This window comes from Malus domestica, chromosome 03 (genome assembly GCF_042453785.1).
Source record: "Malus domestica chromosome 03, GDT2T_hap1".
Taxonomy (NCBI): domain Eukaryota; kingdom Viridiplantae; phylum Streptophyta; class Magnoliopsida; order Rosales; family Rosaceae; genus Malus; species Malus domestica.
The window spans coordinates 8,396,201-8,421,396 of record NC_091663.1 but is presented as its reverse complement, the minus strand read 5'-3'; the positions used below and the strand labels follow the sequence as shown (position 1 = coordinate 8,421,396).

The 25,196-nt window shown below is 37.0% G+C and overlaps 4 protein-coding genes across 8 annotated transcripts; 1 reads left to right on the top strand and 3 right to left on the bottom strand.

The window, feature by feature from the left end:
• Positions 1 to 1,377: 1,377 nt before the first annotated feature.
• LOC103421264 (ATP synthase small subunit 6, mitochondrial) lies at positions 1,378 to 3,165 on the top strand. Of its 2 annotated transcripts, XR_527223.4 has the most exons (3): positions 1,465 to 1,562; positions 1,670 to 1,712; positions 2,937 to 3,165. XR_527223.4 is itself a non-coding variant. In XM_008359290.3 (2 exons), exons 1-2 carry the CDS (start codon positions 1,442 to 1,444, stop codon positions 1,714 to 1,716), a joined length of 168 nt encoding a protein of 55 aa, XP_008357512.1. In that variant the 5' UTR covers positions 1,378 to 1,441. The 2 variants fall into 2 exon arrangements, 1 of the variants encoding a protein (XP_008357512.1); XM_008359290.3 differs by lacking the exon at positions 2,937 to 3,165 and having other exon boundaries at positions 1,378 to 1,562; positions 1,670 to 1,716.
• A 1,251-nt stretch (positions 3,166 to 4,416) lies between these two features.
• LOC103421277 (UDP-glucuronic acid decarboxylase 6) lies at positions 4,417 to 9,110 on the bottom strand. 3 transcript variants are annotated; one of them, XM_070818252.1, is made up of 13 exons: positions 8,850 to 9,110; positions 7,875 to 7,994; positions 7,086 to 7,172; positions 6,783 to 6,870; positions 6,567 to 6,658; positions 6,236 to 6,300; positions 6,063 to 6,151; positions 5,756 to 5,833; positions 5,547 to 5,640; positions 5,334 to 5,400; positions 5,182 to 5,245; positions 5,044 to 5,084; positions 4,417 to 4,807 (listed from the first exon to the last, which is right to left on the bottom strand). In XM_070818252.1, the coding sequence occupies exons 2-13, from the start codon at positions 7,962 to 7,964 to the stop codon at positions 4,622 to 4,624; spliced, it is 1,041 nt and encodes a 346-aa protein (XP_070674353.1). In that variant the 5' UTR covers positions 7,965 to 7,994; positions 8,850 to 9,110; the 3' UTR covers positions 4,417 to 4,621. The 3 variants fall into 3 exon arrangements, with proteins under 3 accessions (XP_070674353.1, XP_008357523.1, XP_028955565.1); XM_008359301.4 differs by lacking the exon at positions 8,850 to 9,110 and adding an exon at positions 8,259 to 8,653; XM_029099732.2 differs by lacking the exon at positions 8,850 to 9,110 and adding an exon at positions 8,438 to 8,517.
• Positions 9,111 to 10,128: 1,018 nt separating this feature from the next.
• On the bottom strand, positions 10,129 to 15,660 carry LOC114823923 (uncharacterized). Of its 2 annotated transcripts, XM_070818902.1 has the most exons (4): positions 14,934 to 15,658; positions 14,589 to 14,756; positions 11,497 to 11,973; positions 10,129 to 11,208 (listed from the first exon to the last, which is right to left on the bottom strand). In XM_070818902.1, the coding sequence occupies exons 1-4, from the start codon at positions 15,477 to 15,479 to the stop codon at positions 10,282 to 10,284; spliced, it is 2,118 nt and encodes a 705-aa protein (XP_070675003.1). In that variant the 5' UTR covers positions 15,480 to 15,658; the 3' UTR covers positions 10,129 to 10,281. The 2 variants fall into 2 exon arrangements, with proteins under 2 accessions (XP_070675003.1, XP_070675002.1); XM_070818901.1 differs by having other exon boundaries at positions 10,129 to 11,973; positions 14,934 to 15,660.
• Positions 15,661 to 19,853: 4,193 nt separating this feature from the next.
• On the bottom strand, positions 19,854 to 24,772 carry LOC103421296 (phosphatidylinositol/phosphatidylcholine transfer protein SFH10). The gene is made up of 7 exons (XM_008359326.4): positions 24,438 to 24,772; positions 23,844 to 24,173; positions 23,406 to 23,569; positions 22,977 to 23,072; positions 21,460 to 21,716; positions 20,599 to 20,819; positions 19,854 to 20,487 (listed from the first exon to the last, which is right to left on the bottom strand). Exons 2-7 carry the CDS (start codon positions 24,156 to 24,158, stop codon positions 20,122 to 20,124), a joined length of 1,419 nt encoding a protein of 472 aa, XP_008357548.1. The 5' UTR covers positions 24,159 to 24,173; positions 24,438 to 24,772; the 3' UTR covers positions 19,854 to 20,121.
• Between the last annotated feature and the right edge of the window lie 424 nt (positions 24,773 to 25,196).

The window sequence follows — 25,196 nt, the reverse complement described above, 5'->3', positions numbered from 1 at the left end:
CTTCAGCTTGCTTGCACTTAAAATGATTGATCAAGCTTTGAGCATCCCCTGCTTCAAGCATAATTCTTTTTTCCTTACTAACAAAATTGTAGCAATCTGTTTTCTTAAACCCAATATTTTGAGACCCGCCGACTTCTTCTGCTAAATATGAGTCCGTATTTGTAGTTCTTACACCTACATTCACCATGGTTTTAATCACACTCGTATGAGCTTTTGAAATTTTACAAGTTGATTGTAAAAATTGTCTTTCCTCTTTTATTGCAAGTTCATGATTGTGTTTAGGATCAAAGGTAGAGACTTTCCACACACCATATTCTAGTAAAAATCGAATTTTGGCTTGGCAACCTGTTCTCTCGTCCAATCTCTTAGTCTGTTTCTCTTCACAAGGGTTACTATCTTGTCGAAAACCTTCTTTAGAACAACAAAAATTAAGTGCTGCAAGATCTACATTTTTGTCATATCTTCTTTGTCTCTTTCGAATGCTAAAGCCAATGCGTGCCGTATACTCATTATAGAGATCATAAGCTTCTTGCTCATTTTTCACAATCTTTCCATACAAATCTTCAACATAATTTTCTTCAAGATTTACAATAGGTGGAGTTTTTTCTTGAGCATTGCATTCAATATTTTCTTTATCACTTTCAACATCAATGACTGAATTATTCATTGAGAGATCATTTTTACCATAATATAAGCCAAAAATTTCATAAAATATCGACCAACAATAATCATATTTTATAAAAAATAATATCATGGCCAATAGCAAAAAAGCAGTGTTCTATAATCATGCAAAAATGTTTAAGAGCTCACACATACAACTTATTAAAAGGAAAAATCAAATACCTTCGTCTGAGTTTGAGTCTCCATCCATAATACCTTGGTATGGGTTTGAGTCTGTGAGAAATTGAGGGAATTCTTGTTATTTTTCAAAGAAAGAAAAGAGGGAATTGAGTCTGTACAACTTCCCTCAAAGTTACTGACGGCGCAAGAGCTTTTTAATTGAAAGAAAGAAACGGAGGATGTAACATAGTTAAAACTTAAAAGGCGTCTTTTTGTTTTTGACTTTTCAGCTTCTCCAAGTATGATTAAGTGAGCAAATGATAAAATCTAGCTGTTAAAACTTAATATGTTGGGATCACCACCTACCTTGTTAAGGTCTGTGTTTCCGTCACCTCCAAAAATTTCTCCAATTCTTGGGTGCACCGTGCACCTAGAACCTCTTACCAATCAATGGGCTGAGGGTATCTCTCCGAACTGAATAAAATAGCAAGTAGCCCACTTTGTGAAACTCAAATCATGGGCCGTCCAATTTCTATTGAGCATGATTCGCCAAAGATTGAAATCCAACGGTTACAAGTAGCTAATAAAATAGCTCACAACCTAGACGGAGGAGGAGAGAGCAATTGTTGAAGGAAAGCGAAAAAAAAAAAAACTCAGAGAAATGAGGAAGTTCGATCCATGGCCGATTTTCTTCAAGCGAGAGTGGAACCGGAACTGGCCATTCATCGTTGGGTTCGCCATCACCGGGACCCTAATCACCAAGTTCTCTCTCGGCCTCACTGGTAAGCTGTCCCCCTCCCCCTCCGATCTGCGATCTGTTCGTTTCCAATTCGAAATTCGAAACCCTAATTTTCGTTGACCCATTTGTTTTGTGTTAATTTATTCGCAGAGGAAGATGCCAAGAACTCGCCTTTCGTTCAGAGGCACAAGAGGTAGCTTTTCTTCTAATCCGTTGATTCGTTAGGCCGTAGATAAAGAGAAAATAGTTATCATTCAAATGCAGTTGATTGATTATCTGGTAATTGTTACAGCGCGTGAAAAAAAATTAACTCTTTCGAGTTTTCGTTGAAACTTTTGCTGATTGTTGCATTGGGTGTAATGAATGGCATCTAGATCCTAGTTCTGTTACTATAATTGATTGCTTTGTTGTTTCTTTAATATGCGGAAACATCATTTTTAGGTAGGAAGTTTGGAATCATGAGTGAACTTTGTTAATGCTCTGGTATATGGTGTTGAGTCCAGGAGTAATTTACTTGCGAGGATTTTGGTACACATTTTGTTTATGGCAAAAACTTGAAAACCGATGTGTTTTCTCAGCGCTTATAGTTCAGTTTTTAGAAAAAGAACAAGGCATTAATGCATTTAGTTGGTCGAGATTACTTCCAAACGTGGTTTAGAATCAGATGGTCAGACTTGGTCTTCTGCTGCTAGATCATGCATTGATCATCTCAACTCTACCAAAATTGTTGTAAAAGTCACTTGGACATGAAAGCCCATACTTATCCGTTTTTGAATTCCTTTTTTCGGCCAAAAACCAAAATTTTGAATTCCACCATGAAAACCATGCAGTTGAGTTGTAAACTCTCTGTGGGCCGGGGATAATTGGTTACACAATTTTTGGTACTCGTTGCATCCTGAGTTCTTTCTAAAATTTTATAGGTTTTTTTGTACATTTCCTAGTATGATGAGTTTCATATGTATTGGGTATGGAGATTTTGAAAATGCTAAAGTGATGAGTTATTTAAAACATTAACCTGCATAGTTGCATGTTAACAAGGGTTTGAAATTTCTAAAGGATGCGCTAGACGAGTCTAAATTCCCAACATTCAGTTAAGGATATATGTCAAATGGATACCTTTGCAGGACATGATCGCTGCAATGCTTTTACGTATACCAGGGGGTTGTCCAGGATACAATGTTTCTGCTTCCCTTGGGATCTATCGGCATAGATATAACCTTAAATTGGATTGCTGTAGTTTTCTCTAGTGCTTGTTCTTTTAATTTTTGTTTTTATAATCTGATCTTTCTATTTTGGTCAGTCTTGGTTTTTGGCATGTACCGTTTGTGCATCGTCAATAGCATGCCATTGCATTGCTAGATATAATTTATGAGTCTGTTGTATAAATTCTTTACTTAGTTCTTCATTTGTTTTATAGGTGATTTCTGAATGCCGTGGTAGCCACCTTTGTACTCGAGTTGTGGAGGTTCTCGTGCTATTTTCAAGGACTATAATAACGAAAGAGAGATGTTCTAGATACTCTTTTTGAGTTTTCTGTTATGTTTTGAATGACTTGAATAACATGAGAAGAAAAGACTGCTATTCGTTGGTTTTGAATTTGGTGCATTCGCCCGACATTCTTCAAAAATGAAACAAAAGTTGTGTTACATAGTCATGTTATTTTTACAGGCTTATAGCGAAGTAGTGTTATCGCGTCGCTTGTTTCTGGTTTTGTGATTTCTTTCCTGTTTCTAGTTTTGTGTCAGCCCTCTTTCAGGACAAAAAGTTCTATATGCTTTTAGATGTGCTGTGGAATGTGGCATCGCGGAGTCTTGGGAGAAGAAATTTATTAGGTAGTGGCGACCGGCAGGGGAAGGGGATCACCAAATTATGACATCTTGAAAGTTGAAAATGCCTAGTCTGCGCATAACTTGCCTTCGTATAAGTTGGGATTTTGTCTACTGAAATCCATGCAAGCTTCGGATAAGGGTCACTAGGAAATCTTTTGAGTTATTTCTGGGTTGAGTTTACTGTGTAAGGAGTCATTCTTCTTTATTGGCAATTACAGTTGTTGAGAATATCGTGTTTAAGAATGGGAAAAACAAGAATAAACTCTGAAAATTGAAAAACAATTAACCAAGATAAATAACACCAAGAATTTATGTGGTTTAGCAATATGTGCCTACGTTCACGGGACAGCAACTACAATCCTTCACTATATCAATGATGAGTACAACCAATAATCTTGCCAAATCTCTATAACTAGGACTTGACGAAAAACCTGAAAGAACAAGAACAAGAAATACACCATCTCTTTTCTTTTCTCTCGCACACGCTTGGCCCCTTCATTCAAAACTAGTACAATAGCTCACTTATATAGATATAATAAGGGTCTTCTTCAATCAGGATTATTAATCTTAATTGGAAACTAGTTATAAAACCTACTCCAATTGGGAAAACAATTTAATCCTCCAAGACTATTAATTCCCAATAGACTTAGGACAACTTATCATGAGCTGAAAAAAACCCAACAACAGTCCGGTTCGACATGCACATTTTATGTTTAGTGATTCCTCCTTACCTAAAAATCTTACTAAATCAGTCTCAACACGCCCGTTATTTTTCTTCTACCGAGTTACTTTTGTTCGTATAAAAAGTCATTCCTTCTTACTAACAAATATAGCTGGAAATGCAAAATTTCCCCTTTGTTGATTCCTCCTTATGACAAATCTTACACATGCATGAAGAGAAATGATGTTTTACATATATTTTTTGATCGAAGACAAAACATGTGTGTCCATCCCATGCGTTAACGTTGCAATGAGGGATTCAATTGAATTTAAATTATGAAAAACTAATGAAAAGAGCTTGAAAACTTTGAGTTTTAACGATAAGAACAAAATAAAGACTAAAGTGAATAATACCAAGTTTGACTTTTTAATGTAAAAACCATTTCGTATTTTCTATTGTAACACAATGAAATAGAACAAAAACAAGAAGGAAGCACACGATGTGGTTACGGGAATCATCTAAGACGCTTATACGCCACATTGTCAAACACATTCCATAACCGAGAGCTCAAACCCCGCCGGGGTTTATATTTCCGGCTATGCAAACAGACAATCATTTCTTTTCGTTTACCCCAAGCCTCAATCGGAAATCCTCCTCCATGAGGGGTAGGCCTTCGCGCAACTTGATCTTCGGCTCCCATCCCAGCAATTCTTTTGCCTTTGTGATGTCTGGTTTCCTCTGTCTTGGATCGTCGGGAGTGTTCTCCACCCTCTTGATCTCCACCTCGGGGTTGATGAGCTGTAAAAGTAGCATATAAATCGATCAATATATCTGACATAGTACTGATAGTAGAAACCAACAAGATCACTGGTCCTCTTGTTTTGTAATTGACACATCAAAACTCGAATGTTTCAAACGTTATTGTATCCATTCGCCAAATATTCGTTTCTAACATTCAAACTGAAAAAAAGCTTCTGGAAAACCGTACTCTAACAGCCAACAAAAGCAAAAACGATGGAAAAAGAGAAACTGACCTCCTTTACCGTCTCTGCAAGTTCAAGCATGGTAAATTCACCTGAAAGTACACAAGATATGTCAATACAACTAGAGCATAGTCTTATGACAGATTTTTGAGATACACTCGTTGCAGTATGATATATCTAATAGATTACCTGGGTTTCCGAGGTTAATAGGTCCGGTGTGCTCTCCTTCCATGAGACGAATGAGGCCATCAACCTATAAAAATTTAAATGGGTAACTATACATAAAACCCAACTCATTGCCATACACGGAAACAGAATGAAAAGCGATATAAGTTCCATACCAGATCGGAGACATAACAGAAACTGCGAGTTTGAGTCCCAGGATTCTGAACTGTCAACGGTTCATCACTACATTGTTGAAAACACATTGTAAAATTAATCCAAAGGCATCAATATTCAAGGGAAAAGAAAGTGATGAAATTAGCTATCTTTAAGTCGAGACTGAATTAGTTAGTGATGAAAGTAGCCACGGTTGGGGCACCCTAAGGACTCACCGAAGTGCCTGAGCTATAAAATTGCTCACAACACGTCCATCATCAATATTCATGCGGGGGCCATATGTGTTGAAGATTCTCGCAATACGTATTTCTGTCAAAGAGTGTAAACGAAATTATATATTCATGCGAGGGCCATAAGTGTGAAAGAAAAAAAAAAAAACAATAATTTGTTCATGGAAAACGAAAAAAGAGAAAAAACAAAATACCTATCCCATGCTGCCTATGATAGTCGAACATCAAAGTCTCAGCAACACGCTTCCCCTCATCATAACAGCTCCTTACTCCTGCAATTATTATATGTACTTGTCAAGGTCATGGTCTCATGAACTTAAATAAATCCCATGAACAGTTCAGCATTTCTGGAATCTCCATCAAGTAAATCCATCTCAAATCAGGTAAAGCATTTTAGAGTTAATTTTTTTGGTAACATGGTGTCAAAGACAAAAGATATTAGCGTTTAGTTAAAACCAGAATGAAGCGGAATTTCCAGCTTAGAATGAGACGAGCACTTACCAATTGGGTTAACATTACCCCAGTAGCTTTCAGGTTGTGGATGCACAAGAGGATCACCATATACCTCTGAAGTGGATGTCAGCAGAATCCTGCTCAAATATATTTACTTAAAGTAAGACAACTTGATGGAATACAATTATGAATCTTTTATAAGTGCAAGATTAATAGACCACCTTGCTCCAACTCGCTTTGCAAGTCCAAGCATGTTCAGCGTGCCAATCACATTTGTTTTTATTGTCTGTTAGAGAATCATATGCTCAGATGTTAGATTACAGATTTAACGTACATGTAAAAGTCTTTTCTATTGGAGGTGAAAGATCTTATATGAATGAACAGGAAAAAGAAAGTAAAAATATTAGCTTCCGTTGCTGATTAAGGACAAATGACATGTTGCCTGCCTTACTTTACAAGTCATTTTCTCTTAATCAGCAATTTGAATCGCACGTGACACATGCACTGCCAAATGCCATCTCGATATCTAATGTGCCAATCACATATGTTTACCTTTACAGGATTGTATTTGTAAAAAATTGGAGAAGCTGGGCATGCAAGATGGTAAATCTGATCAACCTCGACCAACAGCGTCTCTGTGACATCTGTAGCAAACAACATAAAGATATTTAAATAAAAGCCACGCCTTGGTAAAGATTAATGACTCTTGACAGAAAATAAAAAACCCCAGATGAAATTAACTTGCTCAGTAAACCAAAATGTATGTACCATGACGAATAAGCTCGAATCTGGGATGACCAATCCACTTTTTCAGATTGTCCTTGGAGCCAGTGAAGTAGTTATCAACGACAATAACCTGTGGAGAATGGAAACAATATAAACCATGATGAATCAAATCATTTGATATATGATCTTATACTACGTCTAACTTACTGCAATTTTGTTCATCATGGAGCTTAGTAATAACAAAAGTTTCCCAACATGAAGTATATAAAAACATTGAATCTTGAAGTCGTTACTGAACAGAAAAATTGACCCTGAGACTTTATTCAAAGTAAATAAAATGCTTACCTCATTCTTTTCATTTTCCATTAACCTGTCAACCAGGTGAGAACCGATGAATCCAGCTCCTCCAGTAACCAAAATTCTCATATTGGACTGCCACAGTAAACAACACACAATTAAAGCATTACAATAACTATAAGCGGCCGACATGAAAATTTGGACAGAACAATGATATTTACTAGCCCTCTAATACCAAACAAAACATACTCCTTGAACTGAAAAGCAGCACGATTTACATCACTAAAAGCGTAATGAACTCATCTTTGCTATGCAAACAAACGAGCGAAAAAATGGAAACGTGACAAAGTTAGATTTCACCAAAATTTCAAAACGGGCAAGATCATAAGGATATGCAACATTTTCTTCTGGACTCAGAGAATTCAGAAATGTGGTTTGACTTTCTGCTAATTGGGGATAAAACAGAGAACCAAGAAAGTGTGGAGAATGAGTGTGATACGAGCGCAAAACCTCGACCACTGACGATATATAATTTCAAGATCTAATCCTACAAACCAATCGTGTGGAAAATGCGATCTGTATTAGCAAAATATGCAAGGCAAGGAACCTCTTCTGTATAATTATCAGTTAACTACAATATTTCTAAGATTTAGGTTGCAATCAGTAAATGTGATGGAGAAATGCAACGACCCCAGTGGCATAAATATCAGAAACACAATAAACACGCAAAATCAACACCAAAAAAGGGTATTTCAACACTGCAAAAAGCAGTTCACAATAACCCAAAGAAACGAAAAAGATAGATGAATAAAAAAACAAAAGAATTAGCACAAGGACCTGAAAAAACTTGGAGAACCGCAGAGGAGATGGCAAAGGAGGAGGCTTTGTTGTGGTCTGGTGCTCCCCATTGGTAGAATTGTTTGCCATTTTCTCAGATCCTCTCTGCAATCCAAACACCTGCAACAATTTACCCAAAACCTTCAAACTTCAAGCACTAAAAGATCAAATTTTCTGCAGAAATTGAAACAAAGTTTTGAACTTTAGTTTCTAATCATCGAAAATTTTATGGTGCTTTGAAATATCTTATCCTCTGGAGATTTTTAATCGTTAAATCTTAATCGTTATATTTTTAACCAATGATCTAACCGTTAAAAACTTCGGAGTATACTAGAAAATCACTGGAATTATAAAGAAAGATTTGAGCTTGAAGTTGAAGTTGACCTGAAAGATAAAGCTGCTTAGGAAGAAAACCCAAATACCCTTTGGATCCGCCAAGTTCAAGTTAGCAGAAACCCAATATTTATAGTCCCTCAAATCTCAAAATAGTTCCAAAAAATCGAAACTCCTACCAAACGACGAATTTTAAAAAGAAATATAAACATTTAAATAATACAACGAACCGGAAAGCTTTCAAATTCAAGGAAAGTTCTGGCCTTTTACTGATAGCTCTTCGATAACAATAAATTCAATTTGAAGTGACAATCCAAACTGTATTATTTTATTTTTGAGAAATAACAATGTTAATGCTTTAAATTATTAGTTGTTAAATGAAGATCGGTGTAAATTGAATCCATACTAGAGTGTATAGACATGATTTTTTTTTACCACTGCACTCAAATGTCATCTGCACAAATATGATTGTTTTTCGTCATTATATTAAAGCGTCATTTGCAAGCAAACTGTATTATTATTCCCCCTTTAGAAATCATTTTCTTTTAAAGGTACCAAAAAATAATAATAATTCAAATTTGGTAATCCAACTATAATTAGTAATTATGTACCAAATAAAGAAGATTGTAACTATTTATTTACCTTGTGAAGAAGCTAGGGAATCTTGGATTTTGAGAGGTTTATGGGATTATCTAATTTATGAGTTTTGGGAAAAAGGGAAGGATATTTAGGATTAGTGATCCTAATAACAGTGATTAGTGAGCTATAGCCTATAATTAGAGGGGAATTAGGGTTTTTTCCCTAAATTCTGAGTCCTAAAGATAGAGATGCAACAATCTAGTGAGACTTTGGTGACTGTCTGAGAGACAGGTAAGGCCAAGTTCCTTGCTTTGTTTTGAAGGTTGGAACCGGATGCTCTCTTTTGTATGAGTTTGTCATTTTATACGCTTAGGCATCTGGGGTATTGCCACGTGTATAATACAACTTGGACAAGTGGTGTCTTGATAAGAACATTCCTGGAAGATTCTATCAGCATTAGGATTTTGAATTTCTGTGTAATTTGGGTTGAAATTAATGACACTCCATCATAAATGATAAACAGATTGACAAAGCAAATATGATTAGTATTCTGATTTTAGGAGAAAATTCTAGTAGAAAATGTTCGTATTTGTTTTTATTTTCATTTAAATTCTTTCTCAAAATGGGGTGGAGTTATTGTAAATAAATACAAAATTCAAGGTGATAGACTTGTAATTACCTAACTTACTGAATAATATGGGTTGCAATTGAGAATACTTCGTTGGATATGTGATCATACGAAAAATGACATGATTAAGAACGAGAATATTCGAGGTAGAATAGAGATGACCGCAATTGAAGATAAGATGAAATAAAATCGATTAAGGTAGTTTGGATATGTGAAATGAAGACCTACAGATGCTCCAGTTAGAACATACAATTATGAGATAAAGGCTCGGGGCAAAAATGGTAGAGGAAGACCTAGGAAGACTTAGGAAGAGACATTATCAAAATACATGGAGTACTCAAAGCTGATAGAAGTCTTGGCGCAAAAGTGACTGCAATGAAGTTTTAAGATTCATACAACCTACTTCACTTGGTGGAATAAGACTTTGTTGTTGCTGCTGATGTACTAAATAATAGGAGCCTAAAATTCAATGGGATGCATTGATACACTAGACGGTTAAATTTATATGATTGTATATTGGCAATCTCCTCAAACACTAATACACTTCATTAAACGAATGGATATGAAAATGAATGAGATGAGAAACCTCTCGATTATCTCGTACCTTCATTTTTCAAGTGTGCCATATCTAAAATCAAGGAAACTTACGTACTTTTTCATTCATTTTATTGTTAGTAAACACATAAATATGAATCACACTCACATTCCTTACAATTTTCATGGGCGAGTAATTAATTCAACCAAACAAATTACAAAAAAGCAATGCACGTTGCTGATCCTTACAATTTTCATGAGCGAGTAATCAGTCCTTACATATTTTTGTCAGTTCTTTCTTTATATATAATTTTGCATGCCTATATGGGTACATTATTTCTGATTATCATGCAACTTACAAGAGATTTCGTACAAATTAATGTGGGAAGAAGGATTCTCCCATTGAACAAGTTCCTTGATTCCCTCTTCAATCTCTCTTGTTTCTCTTATTAAACTACTTATGCAGAATCCTAAACCACTTAAACACAAAACCATTTGGCTCTTGAGCTCCTCACTTTTAGCATCAATTTTATCAACGACTTCCTCCGAGTGTTGGAGATAAGAACTCATAATCTTATCCATCTCTGAACTACAAGCCCTAAAAATATTCGGTGTTCGAGATTTTCCCAACTCGTGGTCAGGAGATATGTTACTCTTTTGATCAAGAACTGCGATTGATTTTATCAAGGTGATCTCCTCGAAGCATGTCATCAAACTTCCAACCATTTTCTTGAAATGTTCAAGATCACATTCCAATGTATGTACAATTTCCTTCCATGAAGCCTCAAGTGTTTGTGAATTTTCTTCAAGAATTCCAACTGCATGAGCACTTAAAACTAGCAAGTCCATCATTCTGGAGAAAGACCTCAAGAGTTTTCCATAGCAAGCACTATGAAAAGGCAAAAACCAGAAATTGGGCTCCCCCTCAGCTTCTCCAATCAACTGCCCAAGTTCTTCAGTATGCATTTTCAGTCTCTTTTGATTATCTTCCAAATTGGCTCTTCCTGATTGAAGACTCACCGAGTTGATGCACTCCTGCAATGTCCCAAGAGTCCTAGAGAGTTGAACTTTTGCAAGAGCAGAAGCTCTTTTGGGTTGCAAGATTAGGTGAACGATAATAGAACTAGATAATCCGATGAAGGTTTCTGTGATTCTGGCTATGGCAAATTCACTTGGAGGACCAAAGTTTGTTCTCCCCAAAACTAGTACAGCTCCAATTACCGCTGAAATGCCTCCTGCCTGGCCGTACATTCGGCTACGCTGGAGAAAATTGGTGAAAATGAACCAAGGAATCAGAGATAAAAGTCTCATTGACAAAAACCTTTGGAAGAGAAACCAACCCAAAACTCCATATACAGTTCCTAAAACAGTCCCTTGTACTTTAACATTTGAAACTTTAAATGTTGCTTCTCTGGTTGATGCAAAACTGATTGCTACTGGGAGTCCTGCCCAGTAGCCATCATCTTTGCTGTATATCAAACCGAAAAACACGGCAAGACCCAAGGAGAGTGAACATTTGAAAGCTGACATAAGCCTTTTGCTGCTTACCTTGGTGGACAAGTTACTCCATATCTTGAAATACAATCCATTTTGTTTGGACGAATTAGTTGCTCCTCCATTCTGGTGAACCAAAAATTTTTCCTGTACAGTCTTACTTCTGGATAATAACTTGCCTTGGAGGAGATTGATGCAAAACAAAAAGAAAATTGGGGGTAAATCTTGGTGGATTTGTGGGATGTTTTGAAGTGTTTGGAGGAAACTAACATTTTCTGCTTTTGATTCAGGAACAGTTATTGAACAAAAAGGCGTGCTTAAGTTTAGGCTCATGTTATGCTCTACTAGTCTAAGTAGAGCATCTTTACTGAGTTCTCCATTCACCACCTTAACTGGAAATGAAGGAATACAGGTTAATGCCATTTCCATTCCTCTAAAGGGTATCTCTAAGCCCTGCAATCTATCTCCTGGGTTTACATAGCCGCGTCTCGAAAATAACTTCAGCGGAACTCTCTCCCACTTCATGCTTTCCTGCACGAAAGAAAAACATAGTTCAGTTTGATCAGCGCGCCTGAAATGAGAGTCCGGTTTATAAAGTAGTTTTATTGAGTAGCTGTTACGTAAACTGCGTACTTCTTTAGTAAAAGAGGTGAGATTCACTTGTTTAAGGAAGTGAAATCTAATTGATTAATGATACATGATTAGTAAAAGAGGTAAAATATATTATATTATATATTTTACCCTATTCTTAGTATAATTTGGTAATTATTTTGGTAGAATTTTGATACTTCTCTTTATTTTTTCAATATAGGACATTCGAATTCTTCCCTAGCAAAACAGAATCAAATGGACGAATTTTGGAGTGATTCAAATTGTATGACGTTCGTGTGTTCCTTAGCTTGTTTGTGTCAAAATTTCAGCAACTTCTACCAAGCGGTTATTTTCTGACGATTAAATAAAGAAGCTGTGCGCGTTGCTGAAAAGTTACGTTTTTGGGCTTAAATGCAAGTTTTGGAGAGCAAGATGACCTCGGATGGGTTCTTAGGCTTTTGGAGAAGTGATCAGAATAGTCCAAACTTTAAATCCAGCTATTTTGGGCCAGTTTTGGAGCTGATATGGGTCCAAAACGTGGCTGTGCGGAATTTTGAGCGAATTTATTAAGTTAATTTAGGATTATATTTCCTAATTTATTTCAATTTATTAGGTTTCCTAGTTTCATTCTAAGACCTTTTACTAGGAGGTTTTAATTAGAGTATAAATAAGTTTTTTTGGCCGGCTTTAGGGTTTTCTCTTACGCAATATTGAGGAGAAGAATTTGGCTAAAGCTTAGAGATTTTCAAACTTTATTCTACAAGGTGTTTTCAATCTTTTTCTAGTTCAATACAATTATGTTGATTTTAATTATGAATATGCAAAACTAATTTTCTTTTGCTAGGACGATGCCTTGAGCCTTAGCATGACTATATAGTTTTTATTTAATTGCTTATGATATTATGCATGCATACTTTGAATTATTAACCACTATGTTTAAACTATCTTTGTGTCTTAATGATTCGCAACCATTAGGATGTTTAGACTAGTAATCGGATGCAATTCAATCGGAATGCCACCAGAGGATTGAGTATTGCTTCTTGTGATTGATACTTGTAATTTCACCTAGGGCGAATGCCACATCTTAGGGGTTGCATGGTTTTTCAAAGGGTTTTCACAAAGCATAATAAGTCATGCATGTTTATATTTGATCTGAATGCTATAGACAAATTGCATGTTTGATATACGTTATAGCTTGACCACAAAAAGGATATATTTTAGGAAATCATAACCTTCAAAGTTGCATGGATAATTCATAAGTAAAGGTTCTAAAAAACGTTAGGCGCTAGTTGGACGGTGGATTGGGGTCTAGTCCTAGGCGGCTAAGCGGATTTAAGTAAATTTAGTATTATAAATATGTACATATTTACTCATAAAAAAACTATACTTCCATTTTCATTAGTTTTTCTTTCACAAAGAATGTTCTTTAATTAATAGGTAGTATAATAAACAATTAATTGACAACTCTCATTAACAGATTGACTAGGTTTATTTTGGACTTTAGTATTTGGGTGGACAAGCCCATTAAAGTGTGCGGAAGCCCATTAAATTCCCACATAAAAAAACAAACCGACGACGTCGTTTAACCTTAGGTTATTTTAAAAGGTTACTATTCATTGTCTTCTTCTTCTCTTTGACCTGCACAACCTTTTTTTACCCAGATGGCAGAGAAGATGAAATGGTGCAGCTCCAAAAACTTAGTTGATCTGCTGCCTCCCAACGCCGCCTTGTCCCGCCTAGTGTCCCGCCTAACGCCGGCTAGTGGGTGATCCGATTTTTCTACCAATTAGGCCTTAATCGGAACGACAACCAGCCGTGGAGCTCCTAGGCGCTGCCTAGGCCGTTTTTTAGAACACTGAGTAAATCTACATAAAATTGTTAAAGGGATGACGGAACCTAGTGCTCTTCCAAATTTATTTCTCAAAACCTTTTCTTTTTTATTTGTTTTCTTCTTAATTGGTTATTAGTTGTTTTTCCTAAATTACTTTTATTAAAATTCGTTTTTATTATTCTTAAATCCAAAATCAACTTTTTCCTATTTTTGTTTTCTAATAATTAACTAAGATTTTGGTTTTGCATAAATTGTTTTGAATAATCCATGCGGAAAATGACATTACTTGAGCCGTTTATACTACAACTACCTTATTCTCTTACAAGTATTTTGTGTGATTTTAACCGCTTTGAGCAGGTACCTAAAAATCCTATCAATACACGATCAAGGACGGAGCCACCATGGGCCTAGGGGGGGCGGATGCCCCCACTGAGATTTTTCTGACGCTGGGATGCTGCTCAAATTGAGCTGGGTTTGCAGCAGCAGAGCCCCCACTGAACTGATCTGGTTTTGCTCTCCGACCTGGTTCTGCAGAAGTTCTGGCTTTGTTGTTTGAGGATGCCCCCATTCACACAAAGTTCTGGCTTCGTCCCTGTACACGATATATATAGTACGAGAACATGGTCCAAATAGTTTTGTTGAATCATGTTATAAATTATGTACACATAATTAATTCATCATGCATATATTGTTATTTTGTAATTAATGCATAAAGTTTACTTACTTGGTGGCTTTTGATAGTTTGGAAAAGCTTGGTTGCCGTGGAAGCCAGGAAATTTGCTTGAGAAATTGATGCAAGTGCCGATGTGCTATCTTCTGCGCAAAACGCATTTACAAAGATCTTGAGCATTTCTGAAGCATTCTTGGCAAGTAGCTTTAAGTTTTGTTTAACCTGCAAAATATATTCAAACACATTGAATATTTAATTTACACAATAAAATGTAAGTAATCTCGATCAGTTACACTTTCAGTTTGTTATTCTGCACTTAATTGGGTCGCAGTTTTAAATAAAAAATCTTAAATTTTAGAGTGCATAATGGCTTCATGTATGTGTGTAAATTGAAAGTACCTCTCGAGAAGCAAGGCGTGGGAAGGGAATCAACAAAGCCAAAACACAAGCCAATACCCCAACTCCAGTACTTGCTGCCACATGGACAGGGTGCATGATAGCATCTGTATGGCCCCCATTTATGCAAGCTATGACATACATAATCACAATCTGCCCAAGTGCTATGCGTTTGGTCACCAAGTGAGTAAACTCCGGCAGAGCCACCACGAATGCCGCAAGACCCACCGCCACAGCGGTCGTGCTGGTCGAAAGCTGGGCCGGCCCAATCAGCCACAGACTCAACATGGCCGGGCCAATGGTTTGTGCCGTGGCATAGAGCCCGAGCCGAAAGCCACAAAGTGTGTGCCCTAGAGTTGCATCAGGAGCTATGAGAAGGACTGTGACATAAGAGAATGCCGGGAAGGTTACTTGGCGTCGGAGAGATTGCGGGCCATAGAGGGTGGTTAGCGCAACTATGGTGCAAGCAAGACATGTACGGAATGCAGAGGCTAGGCATGTTAGCCACATGGCTCGGGCTTGGTTGGTGTGGTCAAGAAAAGTCGGCATATCGTTTCGTTTTGCACTAGCTAGAAGCTTCTACGTACCTAGCTGTCTGTGGGGGTTTTGGTGATGGATTAATTTATAGTATGATGGTGTTGAGGTTTGGGGAGAGACTGAAGTTATATGTTAGGGGAAAGGCAAAATTGGTATTAGGAACCATATGCGAAAGGCTCCAATGGGGACCTACCAATCTGGTGAATGGGTTGATGTGATGCTAATATTAGGTGTTCACTAGTAATGTCGATGGTGCTACCGAAGTTTGGTTGGTGGGATGATTGAGGGAGGGAGAAAGTGTTAATTAGAGATTTACAGGCTATCAACTATTACACAAGTTGTGAGGCCGACTCGTGTGATTTAGAGTTTTTTTTTTTTTTTTTGTGTACACCAATTTCAGAGTTGCTTGTGAATATATATAGATCGTGAAATGCTAAAAGCTTTTTCTATCACACTAGATGATGACATATAATGTTATAATCTTATCCTCCAACCGTCAAATGTGAATGTACAATCTTCATGTCCCATTACATTCTGGAGCCGACTCGTGTGGTTAGAGTTTGTCTTCTTTTCTCTCTTGAGTGCACCAGCTTCAAAATTGCATGTGACTATAGAGTAGAATGCTGAACATTGTTTTTATCAGACTAATGATAAGATGATATGATAATCTTATCCCTCCAACCATCAAATATGAATGTGCAATCTTCGCGTCCCGTTACACTTTGGAGACGCCTTTTACATATTACCAATATATATAGTTATGCAAAAACACATAATAAGATCATATTCCGTCAGTGAATCAAATAACTCTTGTTGATAGAAGTTTCCAGGCTTAGGAATAAGTAATTATAATCTTTCACTGCTTTCAACTGATTTTTTCCATCCCTTTGGCTTTGCAATATTTCCTAATGAAGGACAAAAGTTCAATACTGAGTATATGCTTTGGCTTGAGCAAAAATCCACAGCCACAAATCCAGTGAAAATTCCTTTGTCTTGCAATTTGAAGAACCAGAGCACTAAATCTGAGGAATAAAGCTAACAAACAGTGGCTATATACAAAGATTAAAATAGAATCGAAGTGGGGTTTCCCTAGTTTCCACTCAGAACAGCATTGGTTCCTAATTTTCGTCCTTCCCAGGCGGCAAGGGTCACGTTTGAGAAGCGGGGAATGCTGACCAAAATATACATTCTTATGAAATATAATATTACAGCTTATTAGACAAAAAAGCAAAGTTGCAGATTCTTATGCACACCATGCGTGACCTAATTAATTTTCGGAAAGAGATGAAGCACATTGAAGCTGCAAAATGTTCTAATTCATGCATGCTATATGTGCAGTTGCCCACATACTGTACGTCTGTACATCAGTAAGTTCGTGTATACATGAGTAACTGTGCGCCGTTAATCGATCCAAGTCACTCAAGCTTAATGCGTTTCATGCTCACAATCACTTTAGCGCACGTGAACGACCGAAGATAATTTTAACATTACATGCACCCACAAGGTCATCGGCCATTTACCAAAGTTAATAGATGAATATGGCTTTTTCCAAAAGCATAAAGGATCATGCATATGGTCACGATCAAGATAATAAAAAAATGTCGTACCCAGTGCACAATGTTAAGAATCAATGTTAAAGTTAGGCAATGTTAGGCAATGTTAGTCAATGTCAAAGTTAGGCAATGTTAGGCAATGTTAGGTATGGTTGTGTGGAAAAAATAATTAGGTGCAATTAATGTGTTTTGTGTGGTAGTAAATAATCTTAGTTTAATTAAGTAGCTTTCATTTGGTTTGCTATAAATACCCAAGTCCCCAAGCCTTGTAAATCATCCAAAGGAAAAACAAAGCTAAGTGCTAAATAAGAAAAGCTTTGCTAATTAGTGTTTTTTGTGAGCTTTCTTTAGAGTGTGCTTTATTTTCTTCTTCTTGGAATAATTAGAGTTATCTTGTATACTCTTTTTGTTCAACACACAAGGCTCCCACTTTATGCAGAGTCTGGGAGAGGTGAATGTCATGATCAAGATAATGCCAAAAAATATTTGCGTTCTGTATTTATCAGTTCCTTTTTTGCCTACGTTAGCCATCCCACCTGTTCAGGATCTGAAAGGTCGTCGTCCCAAGGTTTGCTGCAAAAAGTGGAAAGAAACAGAACTTTCCAAGCATGGCAATGGGAAACTGGAAAGGAATAAACAAAGTCATCTTCAATTTCAAGCGTATGCATGTTTATTCGGTCACCTAAAATAACTTTAAACGGAAATGATCGAGCTGATCCTTTTTGAGAGTCATTCACAGCCACAAGGATTCTTTAAAAAGTTAAAGGATTAGTAATCCTTTTTAGAAATCAAATGGATTCGGTCTTATACATAAGCGAGGAAGGTAATAAAAAAAGAAAGAAGATGAGTTCTTCTTTCTTACCGCTACTTAATACCTTAGGGGATCAACTCTATTACATAAGTGGATTCCTAACTGTTATCTCATATCATGACATAAGCAAGCAGTTCTTATTGTATCGGACCAAAACCTCGCGAATTGATCTTTACGGTGCTTCTTTTATCAATTAGATCCTTTATCCATAAAATAAAGTTCTATTTATGATACTATCGGAGTGAAACAAGGAATCTAAAGAAGAACAGAGGCTAGGCTATATTAGTAACAAGTAAATTCTTTGCTTTGTATGTTAACTCTCTCTAAGGAACTCGGGAAAATAGCCCAATAACTTCGGGAGAAGGGGTGCCCCCTCACAAAGGGGGATATAGTCTGCTGATCGGATCCTTACGATGAATTAACAAACACCAACATTTAACAGGATGCAAATTATGCAATCGCAGTTTGATTATACGTACTGGTTCGGCTTCTTTTCGGAACCCTATTCAACGACACTTCAGCCAAGATTCAAGAACATCAGTGCTAAACAAGAAATAGCACTTCAACAGGGAAGAAGCAAAAACAAGAAAAAAAATGCACTCTTTAGTCTTAAAAATAGGCTAAAATTGCCCTAATAGTCCTTGTAGTTTACTCCAACTTTCTTTTTTACCTTGTAGTTTCATTCCGTTGGCACCCTAACTAGTCCATCGAATGATACATAATTTGGGAATTTTAAAGCTTGGAACAATAAGGTATTTGATGCCTTAAAATTTTTTGAGGATTGATAGGCTTATTTAGTGAGAAAAGTCGAAACTTGAATGTGGCCAACGAGGACATCTGTTAATTATTAAAATTGCTGCTATTACTAAAAAATACTTACAAGAAAACAAGGCTTAGGTAACGGAATTAATGAAAGGGAAAGACCGGGGTCCAGAGCAAGTTAAATTGGGGTAGAGCCGTAAGCGCAGTTGGAGGAGGGTGACAAAGGACGTGCTCGTATAGTACAAAGAAGGGTTCCCACAGAAGCACCCATTAACTACTGACCAGCTGCTTTTCATTGAAGGAAAGGTATGATTAAATCTACTACGGTATTATTTCGTGGTGCTGATTGAATGAATCAAATATTACTGACGTCACATTTTTTCTTCTTTGAAAGATGGATTATCACTTTTGCCAACTGTAACACATAATTTTCAAGCCGTAGTCTGTAATAGTTGAACTTTGATAACTGATGACATGCCACGGATCTACGGTTATCCACTTCTTTCAGGGGTCGAGAAGACTTACAAAAACATTTCAACCTCTTCCTAACCACAAGTCTAACTTCCACACCAGCAACATGTTTCAAACCCAATACCTTTAGTTTTTAGTTTAAAGGAAGACTCGTAATTCGCTCTTTACCACCACCGGTTTTTAATTTTATTAGTTCATGATTATCCTTCTCATTGTGTGTGCAACAATTTTAGATGACTTGTACGACGACATAAAAACCTATGGATTACAATCCAGGGAGACCTATTTTTGACACATATTTTAACACCCATTTTTGTAGGGCTTGTTTTGTAATTTTATTTTTTAAGGATCTGAACTGTCTATATTTTAATTCATCATTTATAGATTATATTTGCAAAAAAATTAGACAAATTCAAAATCATTAAGACATTCATTTGTAGTGAAGAAAATAGAGAAGTACAATTTTGCAAAGAAACACTAAAATGACCATCATATGACATTCCAAGGGTATCTAAAAATGAATAAAAAAAACATGCATGACAACTCTAACTTGATTTTAAAACTCTCCTAAGAAAGTTTTGAGCATGAGAATCAAAACTGAAAATAGATTATAATCTTAAACAATGTGCTTCAAGTCTTAAGCAACAACAAACAAATAAAAATTGGGGTTTTCAAATGCAAAGACGTGCAAAAAACCGGATGGAACAATCAACTTAGTTGACGGATTGAACTAAACGAAACTACAAGCACGAAAAATGCAAGAAAAAAAAATATAGGGAGAGGTGAAAATCCAGGTAAGACTACAAGAACATTAATGCAAGTTGACCCTCAACGATAAACAACAACCAAGCCTTATCTCACTAAGTGGGATCAGTTATATGAATCCTAGAACGTCATTATGTACGCTTTTGTGCCAAGTCTTCCGTTAGCTCCACACCAACATGGAGAAGAACTAATATATGACATGGAAAACTTATAGCATACACACTTTGGAGAAGAACTAAGTGCCAAGAAAATAGAGGAGAAAAAGAAGCTTGTCCACTCTTTTGGTCTTACCTCACTTAGGAGAAAAGGGAAAGGGACGGCTTTCGGGGTCAAAGAATAAAGAAAGGAATGCTATGAAAACCCATACCATAACGAGACCAAATATGGCAGTCCTCACCAACTGATCCCAGTTATCTTCCATGTCAACCTCATTCTCATAAGTTGGATGGGCTGGAAGTGGATTCCGACCCTCGTGCAAATCTTCTCTCAGCTCTGTCTTGATAACTTCATTTGTGCGAGGGTGCCACATATCTGTACATATTTTGCACTGGCATTTGCCACCAAGATATAATGGAAGTGCCTCAAGGTACTCAGAGAGAATCTTCCGGTAACTCTCACCTTCAATTCTCAACTTCTCTCGGGTATAAGGTTTCAAAACCTGACAAGGCAACACATGTGCATGTTTATGAAAAAAAGCATTGCTGATGCAATTGAGTGCCCAATTTGAAACTATTAAAATCATGACTAGATCAGAGTGTAATAGACTTACTTGAATAAAGGTTTGAGCAATAACACGAAGCATTGGAGGAAGCCGAATAACAAACAGACAGCCAAGACGGTTGGGGAAGTGATCTTGCAAAAGAGAAGAACAAGTCCTCATAACTTGCATGGGAATTTTCAATGGAGATAGACCTTCACAATCTACTACAACTGTAATTTGAGCATTGGTGGCATCAAGCAAATGATAGACTCCATGCTCTACTTGGGAAACTGCAGTTACAATCATTGATTGCTGTCAGAACATCTCATGTAAGAGTGATCTAATGCATGCAAAAATCTGTATGTGCAAAAACAATGTTATATTCTTCACGACAGGAAAGAAAATAAACTACTTACAACCATTTAAACCATATCAACATTGAGAAATTGACTTCCTCGTTGTCTCCAAAGAATTTGAGGATTGCACACTTGATGAACCCGAAATAACTAATCAAGCATGACCAAAACACTAGAAAATTCTAATTTAGTGCTAGCTAAAGTAAATAATGCTACTTATTTGCAAAAATCAAGCCTTACAGTTCACTAATTGAACAAACAAACAGGCCTTTTCTTAATGCAAATCACCGATTCACAAGAATGGGCAAGGCAGGAATTTACTAGTATTGGCTGAATGGAAACAGATATTTATGTATGCATTCAGTTTTTTTATTCTCGGTAGGATGCTTCACCTTTAAAAGAGAAGAAAAACTAATTGAAAAATAAGATAGACTCCAATAAACCGAGAGTTGAACAAGAGTGAGTCGTAGTAGATCTGGTCACATCCATCTTACAGAAATAGGAGTGGCTCTAGAGTCTAGAGGTTGTATGGATAGAAACAAAGAAAAGTAACAGAGGGACCAAATGAACATACTGATAGCTTGAGCAAAGCGAGGTCTATCATGAGATAGCAAGCTAGTGCAAGCTAGCCCAAGTCGCACTATGAGGCAAGGTCGGTGCTTAACATCAAATCCATGCCAGAAAACCATATTTGACCACATCTCAAGCTCCTGTATTGAAAGAATTCCGTAAGTCTCCCTCCAATGGATTGTCTTCTTTACTGATGATAGCAAGCGAGAAAAGTCTCCATTTGCAGCAGTGTAAAACCTACGAAGTTCCTCCTCATCAATTCTGCATAAACATTAGCATGTCATGGTCCGCTGCAACAAAAAGCAAAGAAGTTCATACATATAGGCATGTAGAAGAAAATATTAGGAGAGACCTTGTAGAACAGTACAAAAAGGTTAGGTGTTTCTTGAGAGGAACGTTGAAAACAACATTCACAAAGGGCTGCAGGAAAAGTTTTGCCACCAAGGGAAAGGAATGAAACAATAACACAATAAAGGTCATACCCAGTGCACAAGGCTCCCGCTTTACGCAGGGTCTGGGAGAGGTGAATGTCGGCTAGCCTTACCCCCATTTATGGAGAGGCTGCTCCCAAGTCTCGAACCCGAGACCTACCGCTCATGGGCGAAGGCACTTGCCATCGCACCAACAACCAAGCCTTAAAAATTAAAACAACAACAACCAAGCCTTATCCCACTGAGTGGGGTCAGCTGTATGAGTTCTAGAACGCTATTGCGCTCCGTTTTGTGCCAAGTCTTCCGTTAGCTCCAAGTACTCCATACCTTTTCTTACAGTCTTTTTCAAAGTCTTCCTAGGTCTTGCTCTACCCCTTTTGCCCTGAGCCTCTATCTCATAGTCTCAATATTATTGTCTAGATGATAGGAAGTACACAAAGTAATAAATTTCACATTATAAACTTTGTACTTTCAGTGTTTTACAAAGCAGTAAGCATAGGATACCAAGAAGCGGAGGATAATTCAACTTGGAAGTACTTATAACAGTTTTTTTTTTCAGTTACATTTTCTGATAGGCATTGCAATGGACAAAAGATACTGACACTGGTGGATACAACTCATTTACAAGACAACAAAGAGTAAGATAAATCCATAAAAATATGGAAATGATACCAGACGTTTAATTTGAGCATCATGCCACAGACGTAAAAAGACATACAAAAAGATATTCTAGAGGCATACAAATGTCATACGCACAGTTTTAGTATTGACAAACTATTCCAAGAAAGAAAGATAATAAAATCAAGCAAATACATTCTAATCATATTTAAATTTGAAATTTTGAATATTATAACTTCGACCAACCTGAACCCTACCCCACCGTTTAATTTAAGCATAAAGCCAAATACGTAAAAAGACATACAAAAAAATATTTTAGAGGCGAACAAACATCATATGTACAGTTTGACTATTAACAAACTATTAAGAGAAAGATAACAAAAACAAGTAAAAAATATTATTATCATATTTTAAATTTGAATATTAGTAAGTGTTATATGCACAGTTGGACTACACGAAATCATCCAATCACCTTTCTGGCAAGCTAATCCCTTGTCTTTCAAGCTCTTCATGGAGTTCTACCAACCACATTTCAGGTTCTACATTTTGAGGAAATTGATCAGGAACCCTGCACATTACATAAAAGCTGTAAAATTAGGTCCTAGAGACAACTCATGATAAAAACAAATCAGTAATAATGTGAACAACTGCCATTGCTTTTGGGCATTTCAGATGACAAATTATTTAGAAAACAAAATTTTTTTCAGAAAACACAATTTTAATATCCACAAATCCAACTGACCAAAAGCTAGAAGATGTTACGGAACTAAATGCTATGAGGAAAACTTGACCTTGTATTATCGAAAATGTCATATTATAGTATACTCATATAAATGAATTGATGAGGTGTGTCACATAATGCATCAGATGCCAACAACAAAAACCTCATTTCTCTTAATACCTTGTATCCAAAGTAGAATCGTTAATGCACTCAGACAATACTTCCGACTGCACTTCTGAACATGCATCAGAATTGTTAATGCCATCTGAGGTTCTATTAAAGAACTCCGCTTCATCAGAGAACACTGTTGCAATGGAAAGCACTAGTAATGGTTTTGAAACTACCTGTAAGCAAAAAAAAGTTCATCATCAAATCTCCCTCATATTGATACATGTCTAGAAGTTTAGGCAATCAAATTACATCCAAATACCCAAAAAAGCAAGAATGCAAAGACGTGGGAATCCTATAAGACCATTGCTGGCTTCTTATTTTTGTTTGCCTTTCCGTTCCCCGTCAGAAGGGAGTTGAGTAGTGTATAAGTAACGTATATACATCCATATGAGTCTGACTAAAATATGGTTACAATTTACCAAAGGTTGAGAATTTATATGACCAAACCTGCATGCCATTGACCAAAGCCTTGAAGGGCGCAAATCTTCGAAACCACTTGAACGGAGGGTAACACAGAAATTGCAAAGCCTGGAAGCCACGCCATGCCCACGGGCACTTGGCCCTTGAGAACCGCCTTACTGTCTCCAATGCAGCCATTTTGAGCAGAAACAAAGCTGCCTGGCTCACCACGCCACTCCCAATTCGAAGCGACCCTACATCCTGCAGAGAGCCCTTGGGGCGAGAAGCAACTATATGATTCTGCGACTTCGTCTTTCCATTCATAACTACATTGGCCTCTGGTCTACGCGATGCGTCCCCCATTGGGTGGAAAACCACCTGCAATCGGATGGTGGGTTGGGTGTATTTAGAAAATTCGGAACAAAAACCGGGTGGAATTACTCAAATCAGAAATCAGTTCAGTAATTTCAGTGATAGAGAATCAGTATTTTTCCTTCTCTCTCATTTTCTGACCATCCAAACACTAATACTCGGTGTGAATTTCTACAATAGCTAATCTAATCGCAGTTATCACATCCCATACAGAATTAAATCGAAAAAAATCATGAAATCGGAGCTCGAAATCGAAGTAAAAGTTGTCACCTCAAAATCTCAGGGATCTGCAGTTTTGGCGCGGACACGATGGAGTCGGAGGAGCTAGGGGTAGGAGCATCTGGCGGAATTGAGGATTTCGGAGGAAGCAATCAGAGGTATTTTTGTAGGGAGATTTTTGGGGAAGTTGGAGTTCCGTCGGCGTCATGATCGGGTAACAGAGGGTCGACCAAGGGCGAATCAATGAGAGGGAAGCAGGTGGAGCGTCGCACGTGACTCGGATCCAATGATAGACACGCGTGCCGTTGATTTAAAAGTGTACGGACTGATGATTTGGCGGTCAAATTGAAAACTGATCAACGGTCAGGAACCTCGCGCCGTCGCGCGCCGGCTTGATGTCCGTTGGGACGCAGCATTTGGTATTAATTAATTAATACTCAAGTATATTGATTTTGTGACATTAAAAAGAAAGCGAAGAAAGAGTTGGAGCACGAATGCATTTTTTGAAGTCACAAACTCTGTTTTAACGTAACATTTATGACCAATTTGGGGTTGCTGTATTTTAAGAATAATCAGTTATAAAATAAAATATTTGAATGTTTGATAAATTGTACTTTTAAAACTGTTGTGGGTATGAAAAGCAATATAAAAGAAGTGTCCAGGAGGATAAATAATGTTATTGTTTAAAATTAATGAGATTATTACAGGAATAAAAAATATTATAAGGACTCAACTCTACTTTTTATTAAAGCAGCTTTTAAAAGAAACCTACAAGCTGCTTTTAAAAGAAACCTACAAGCTGCTTTTAAA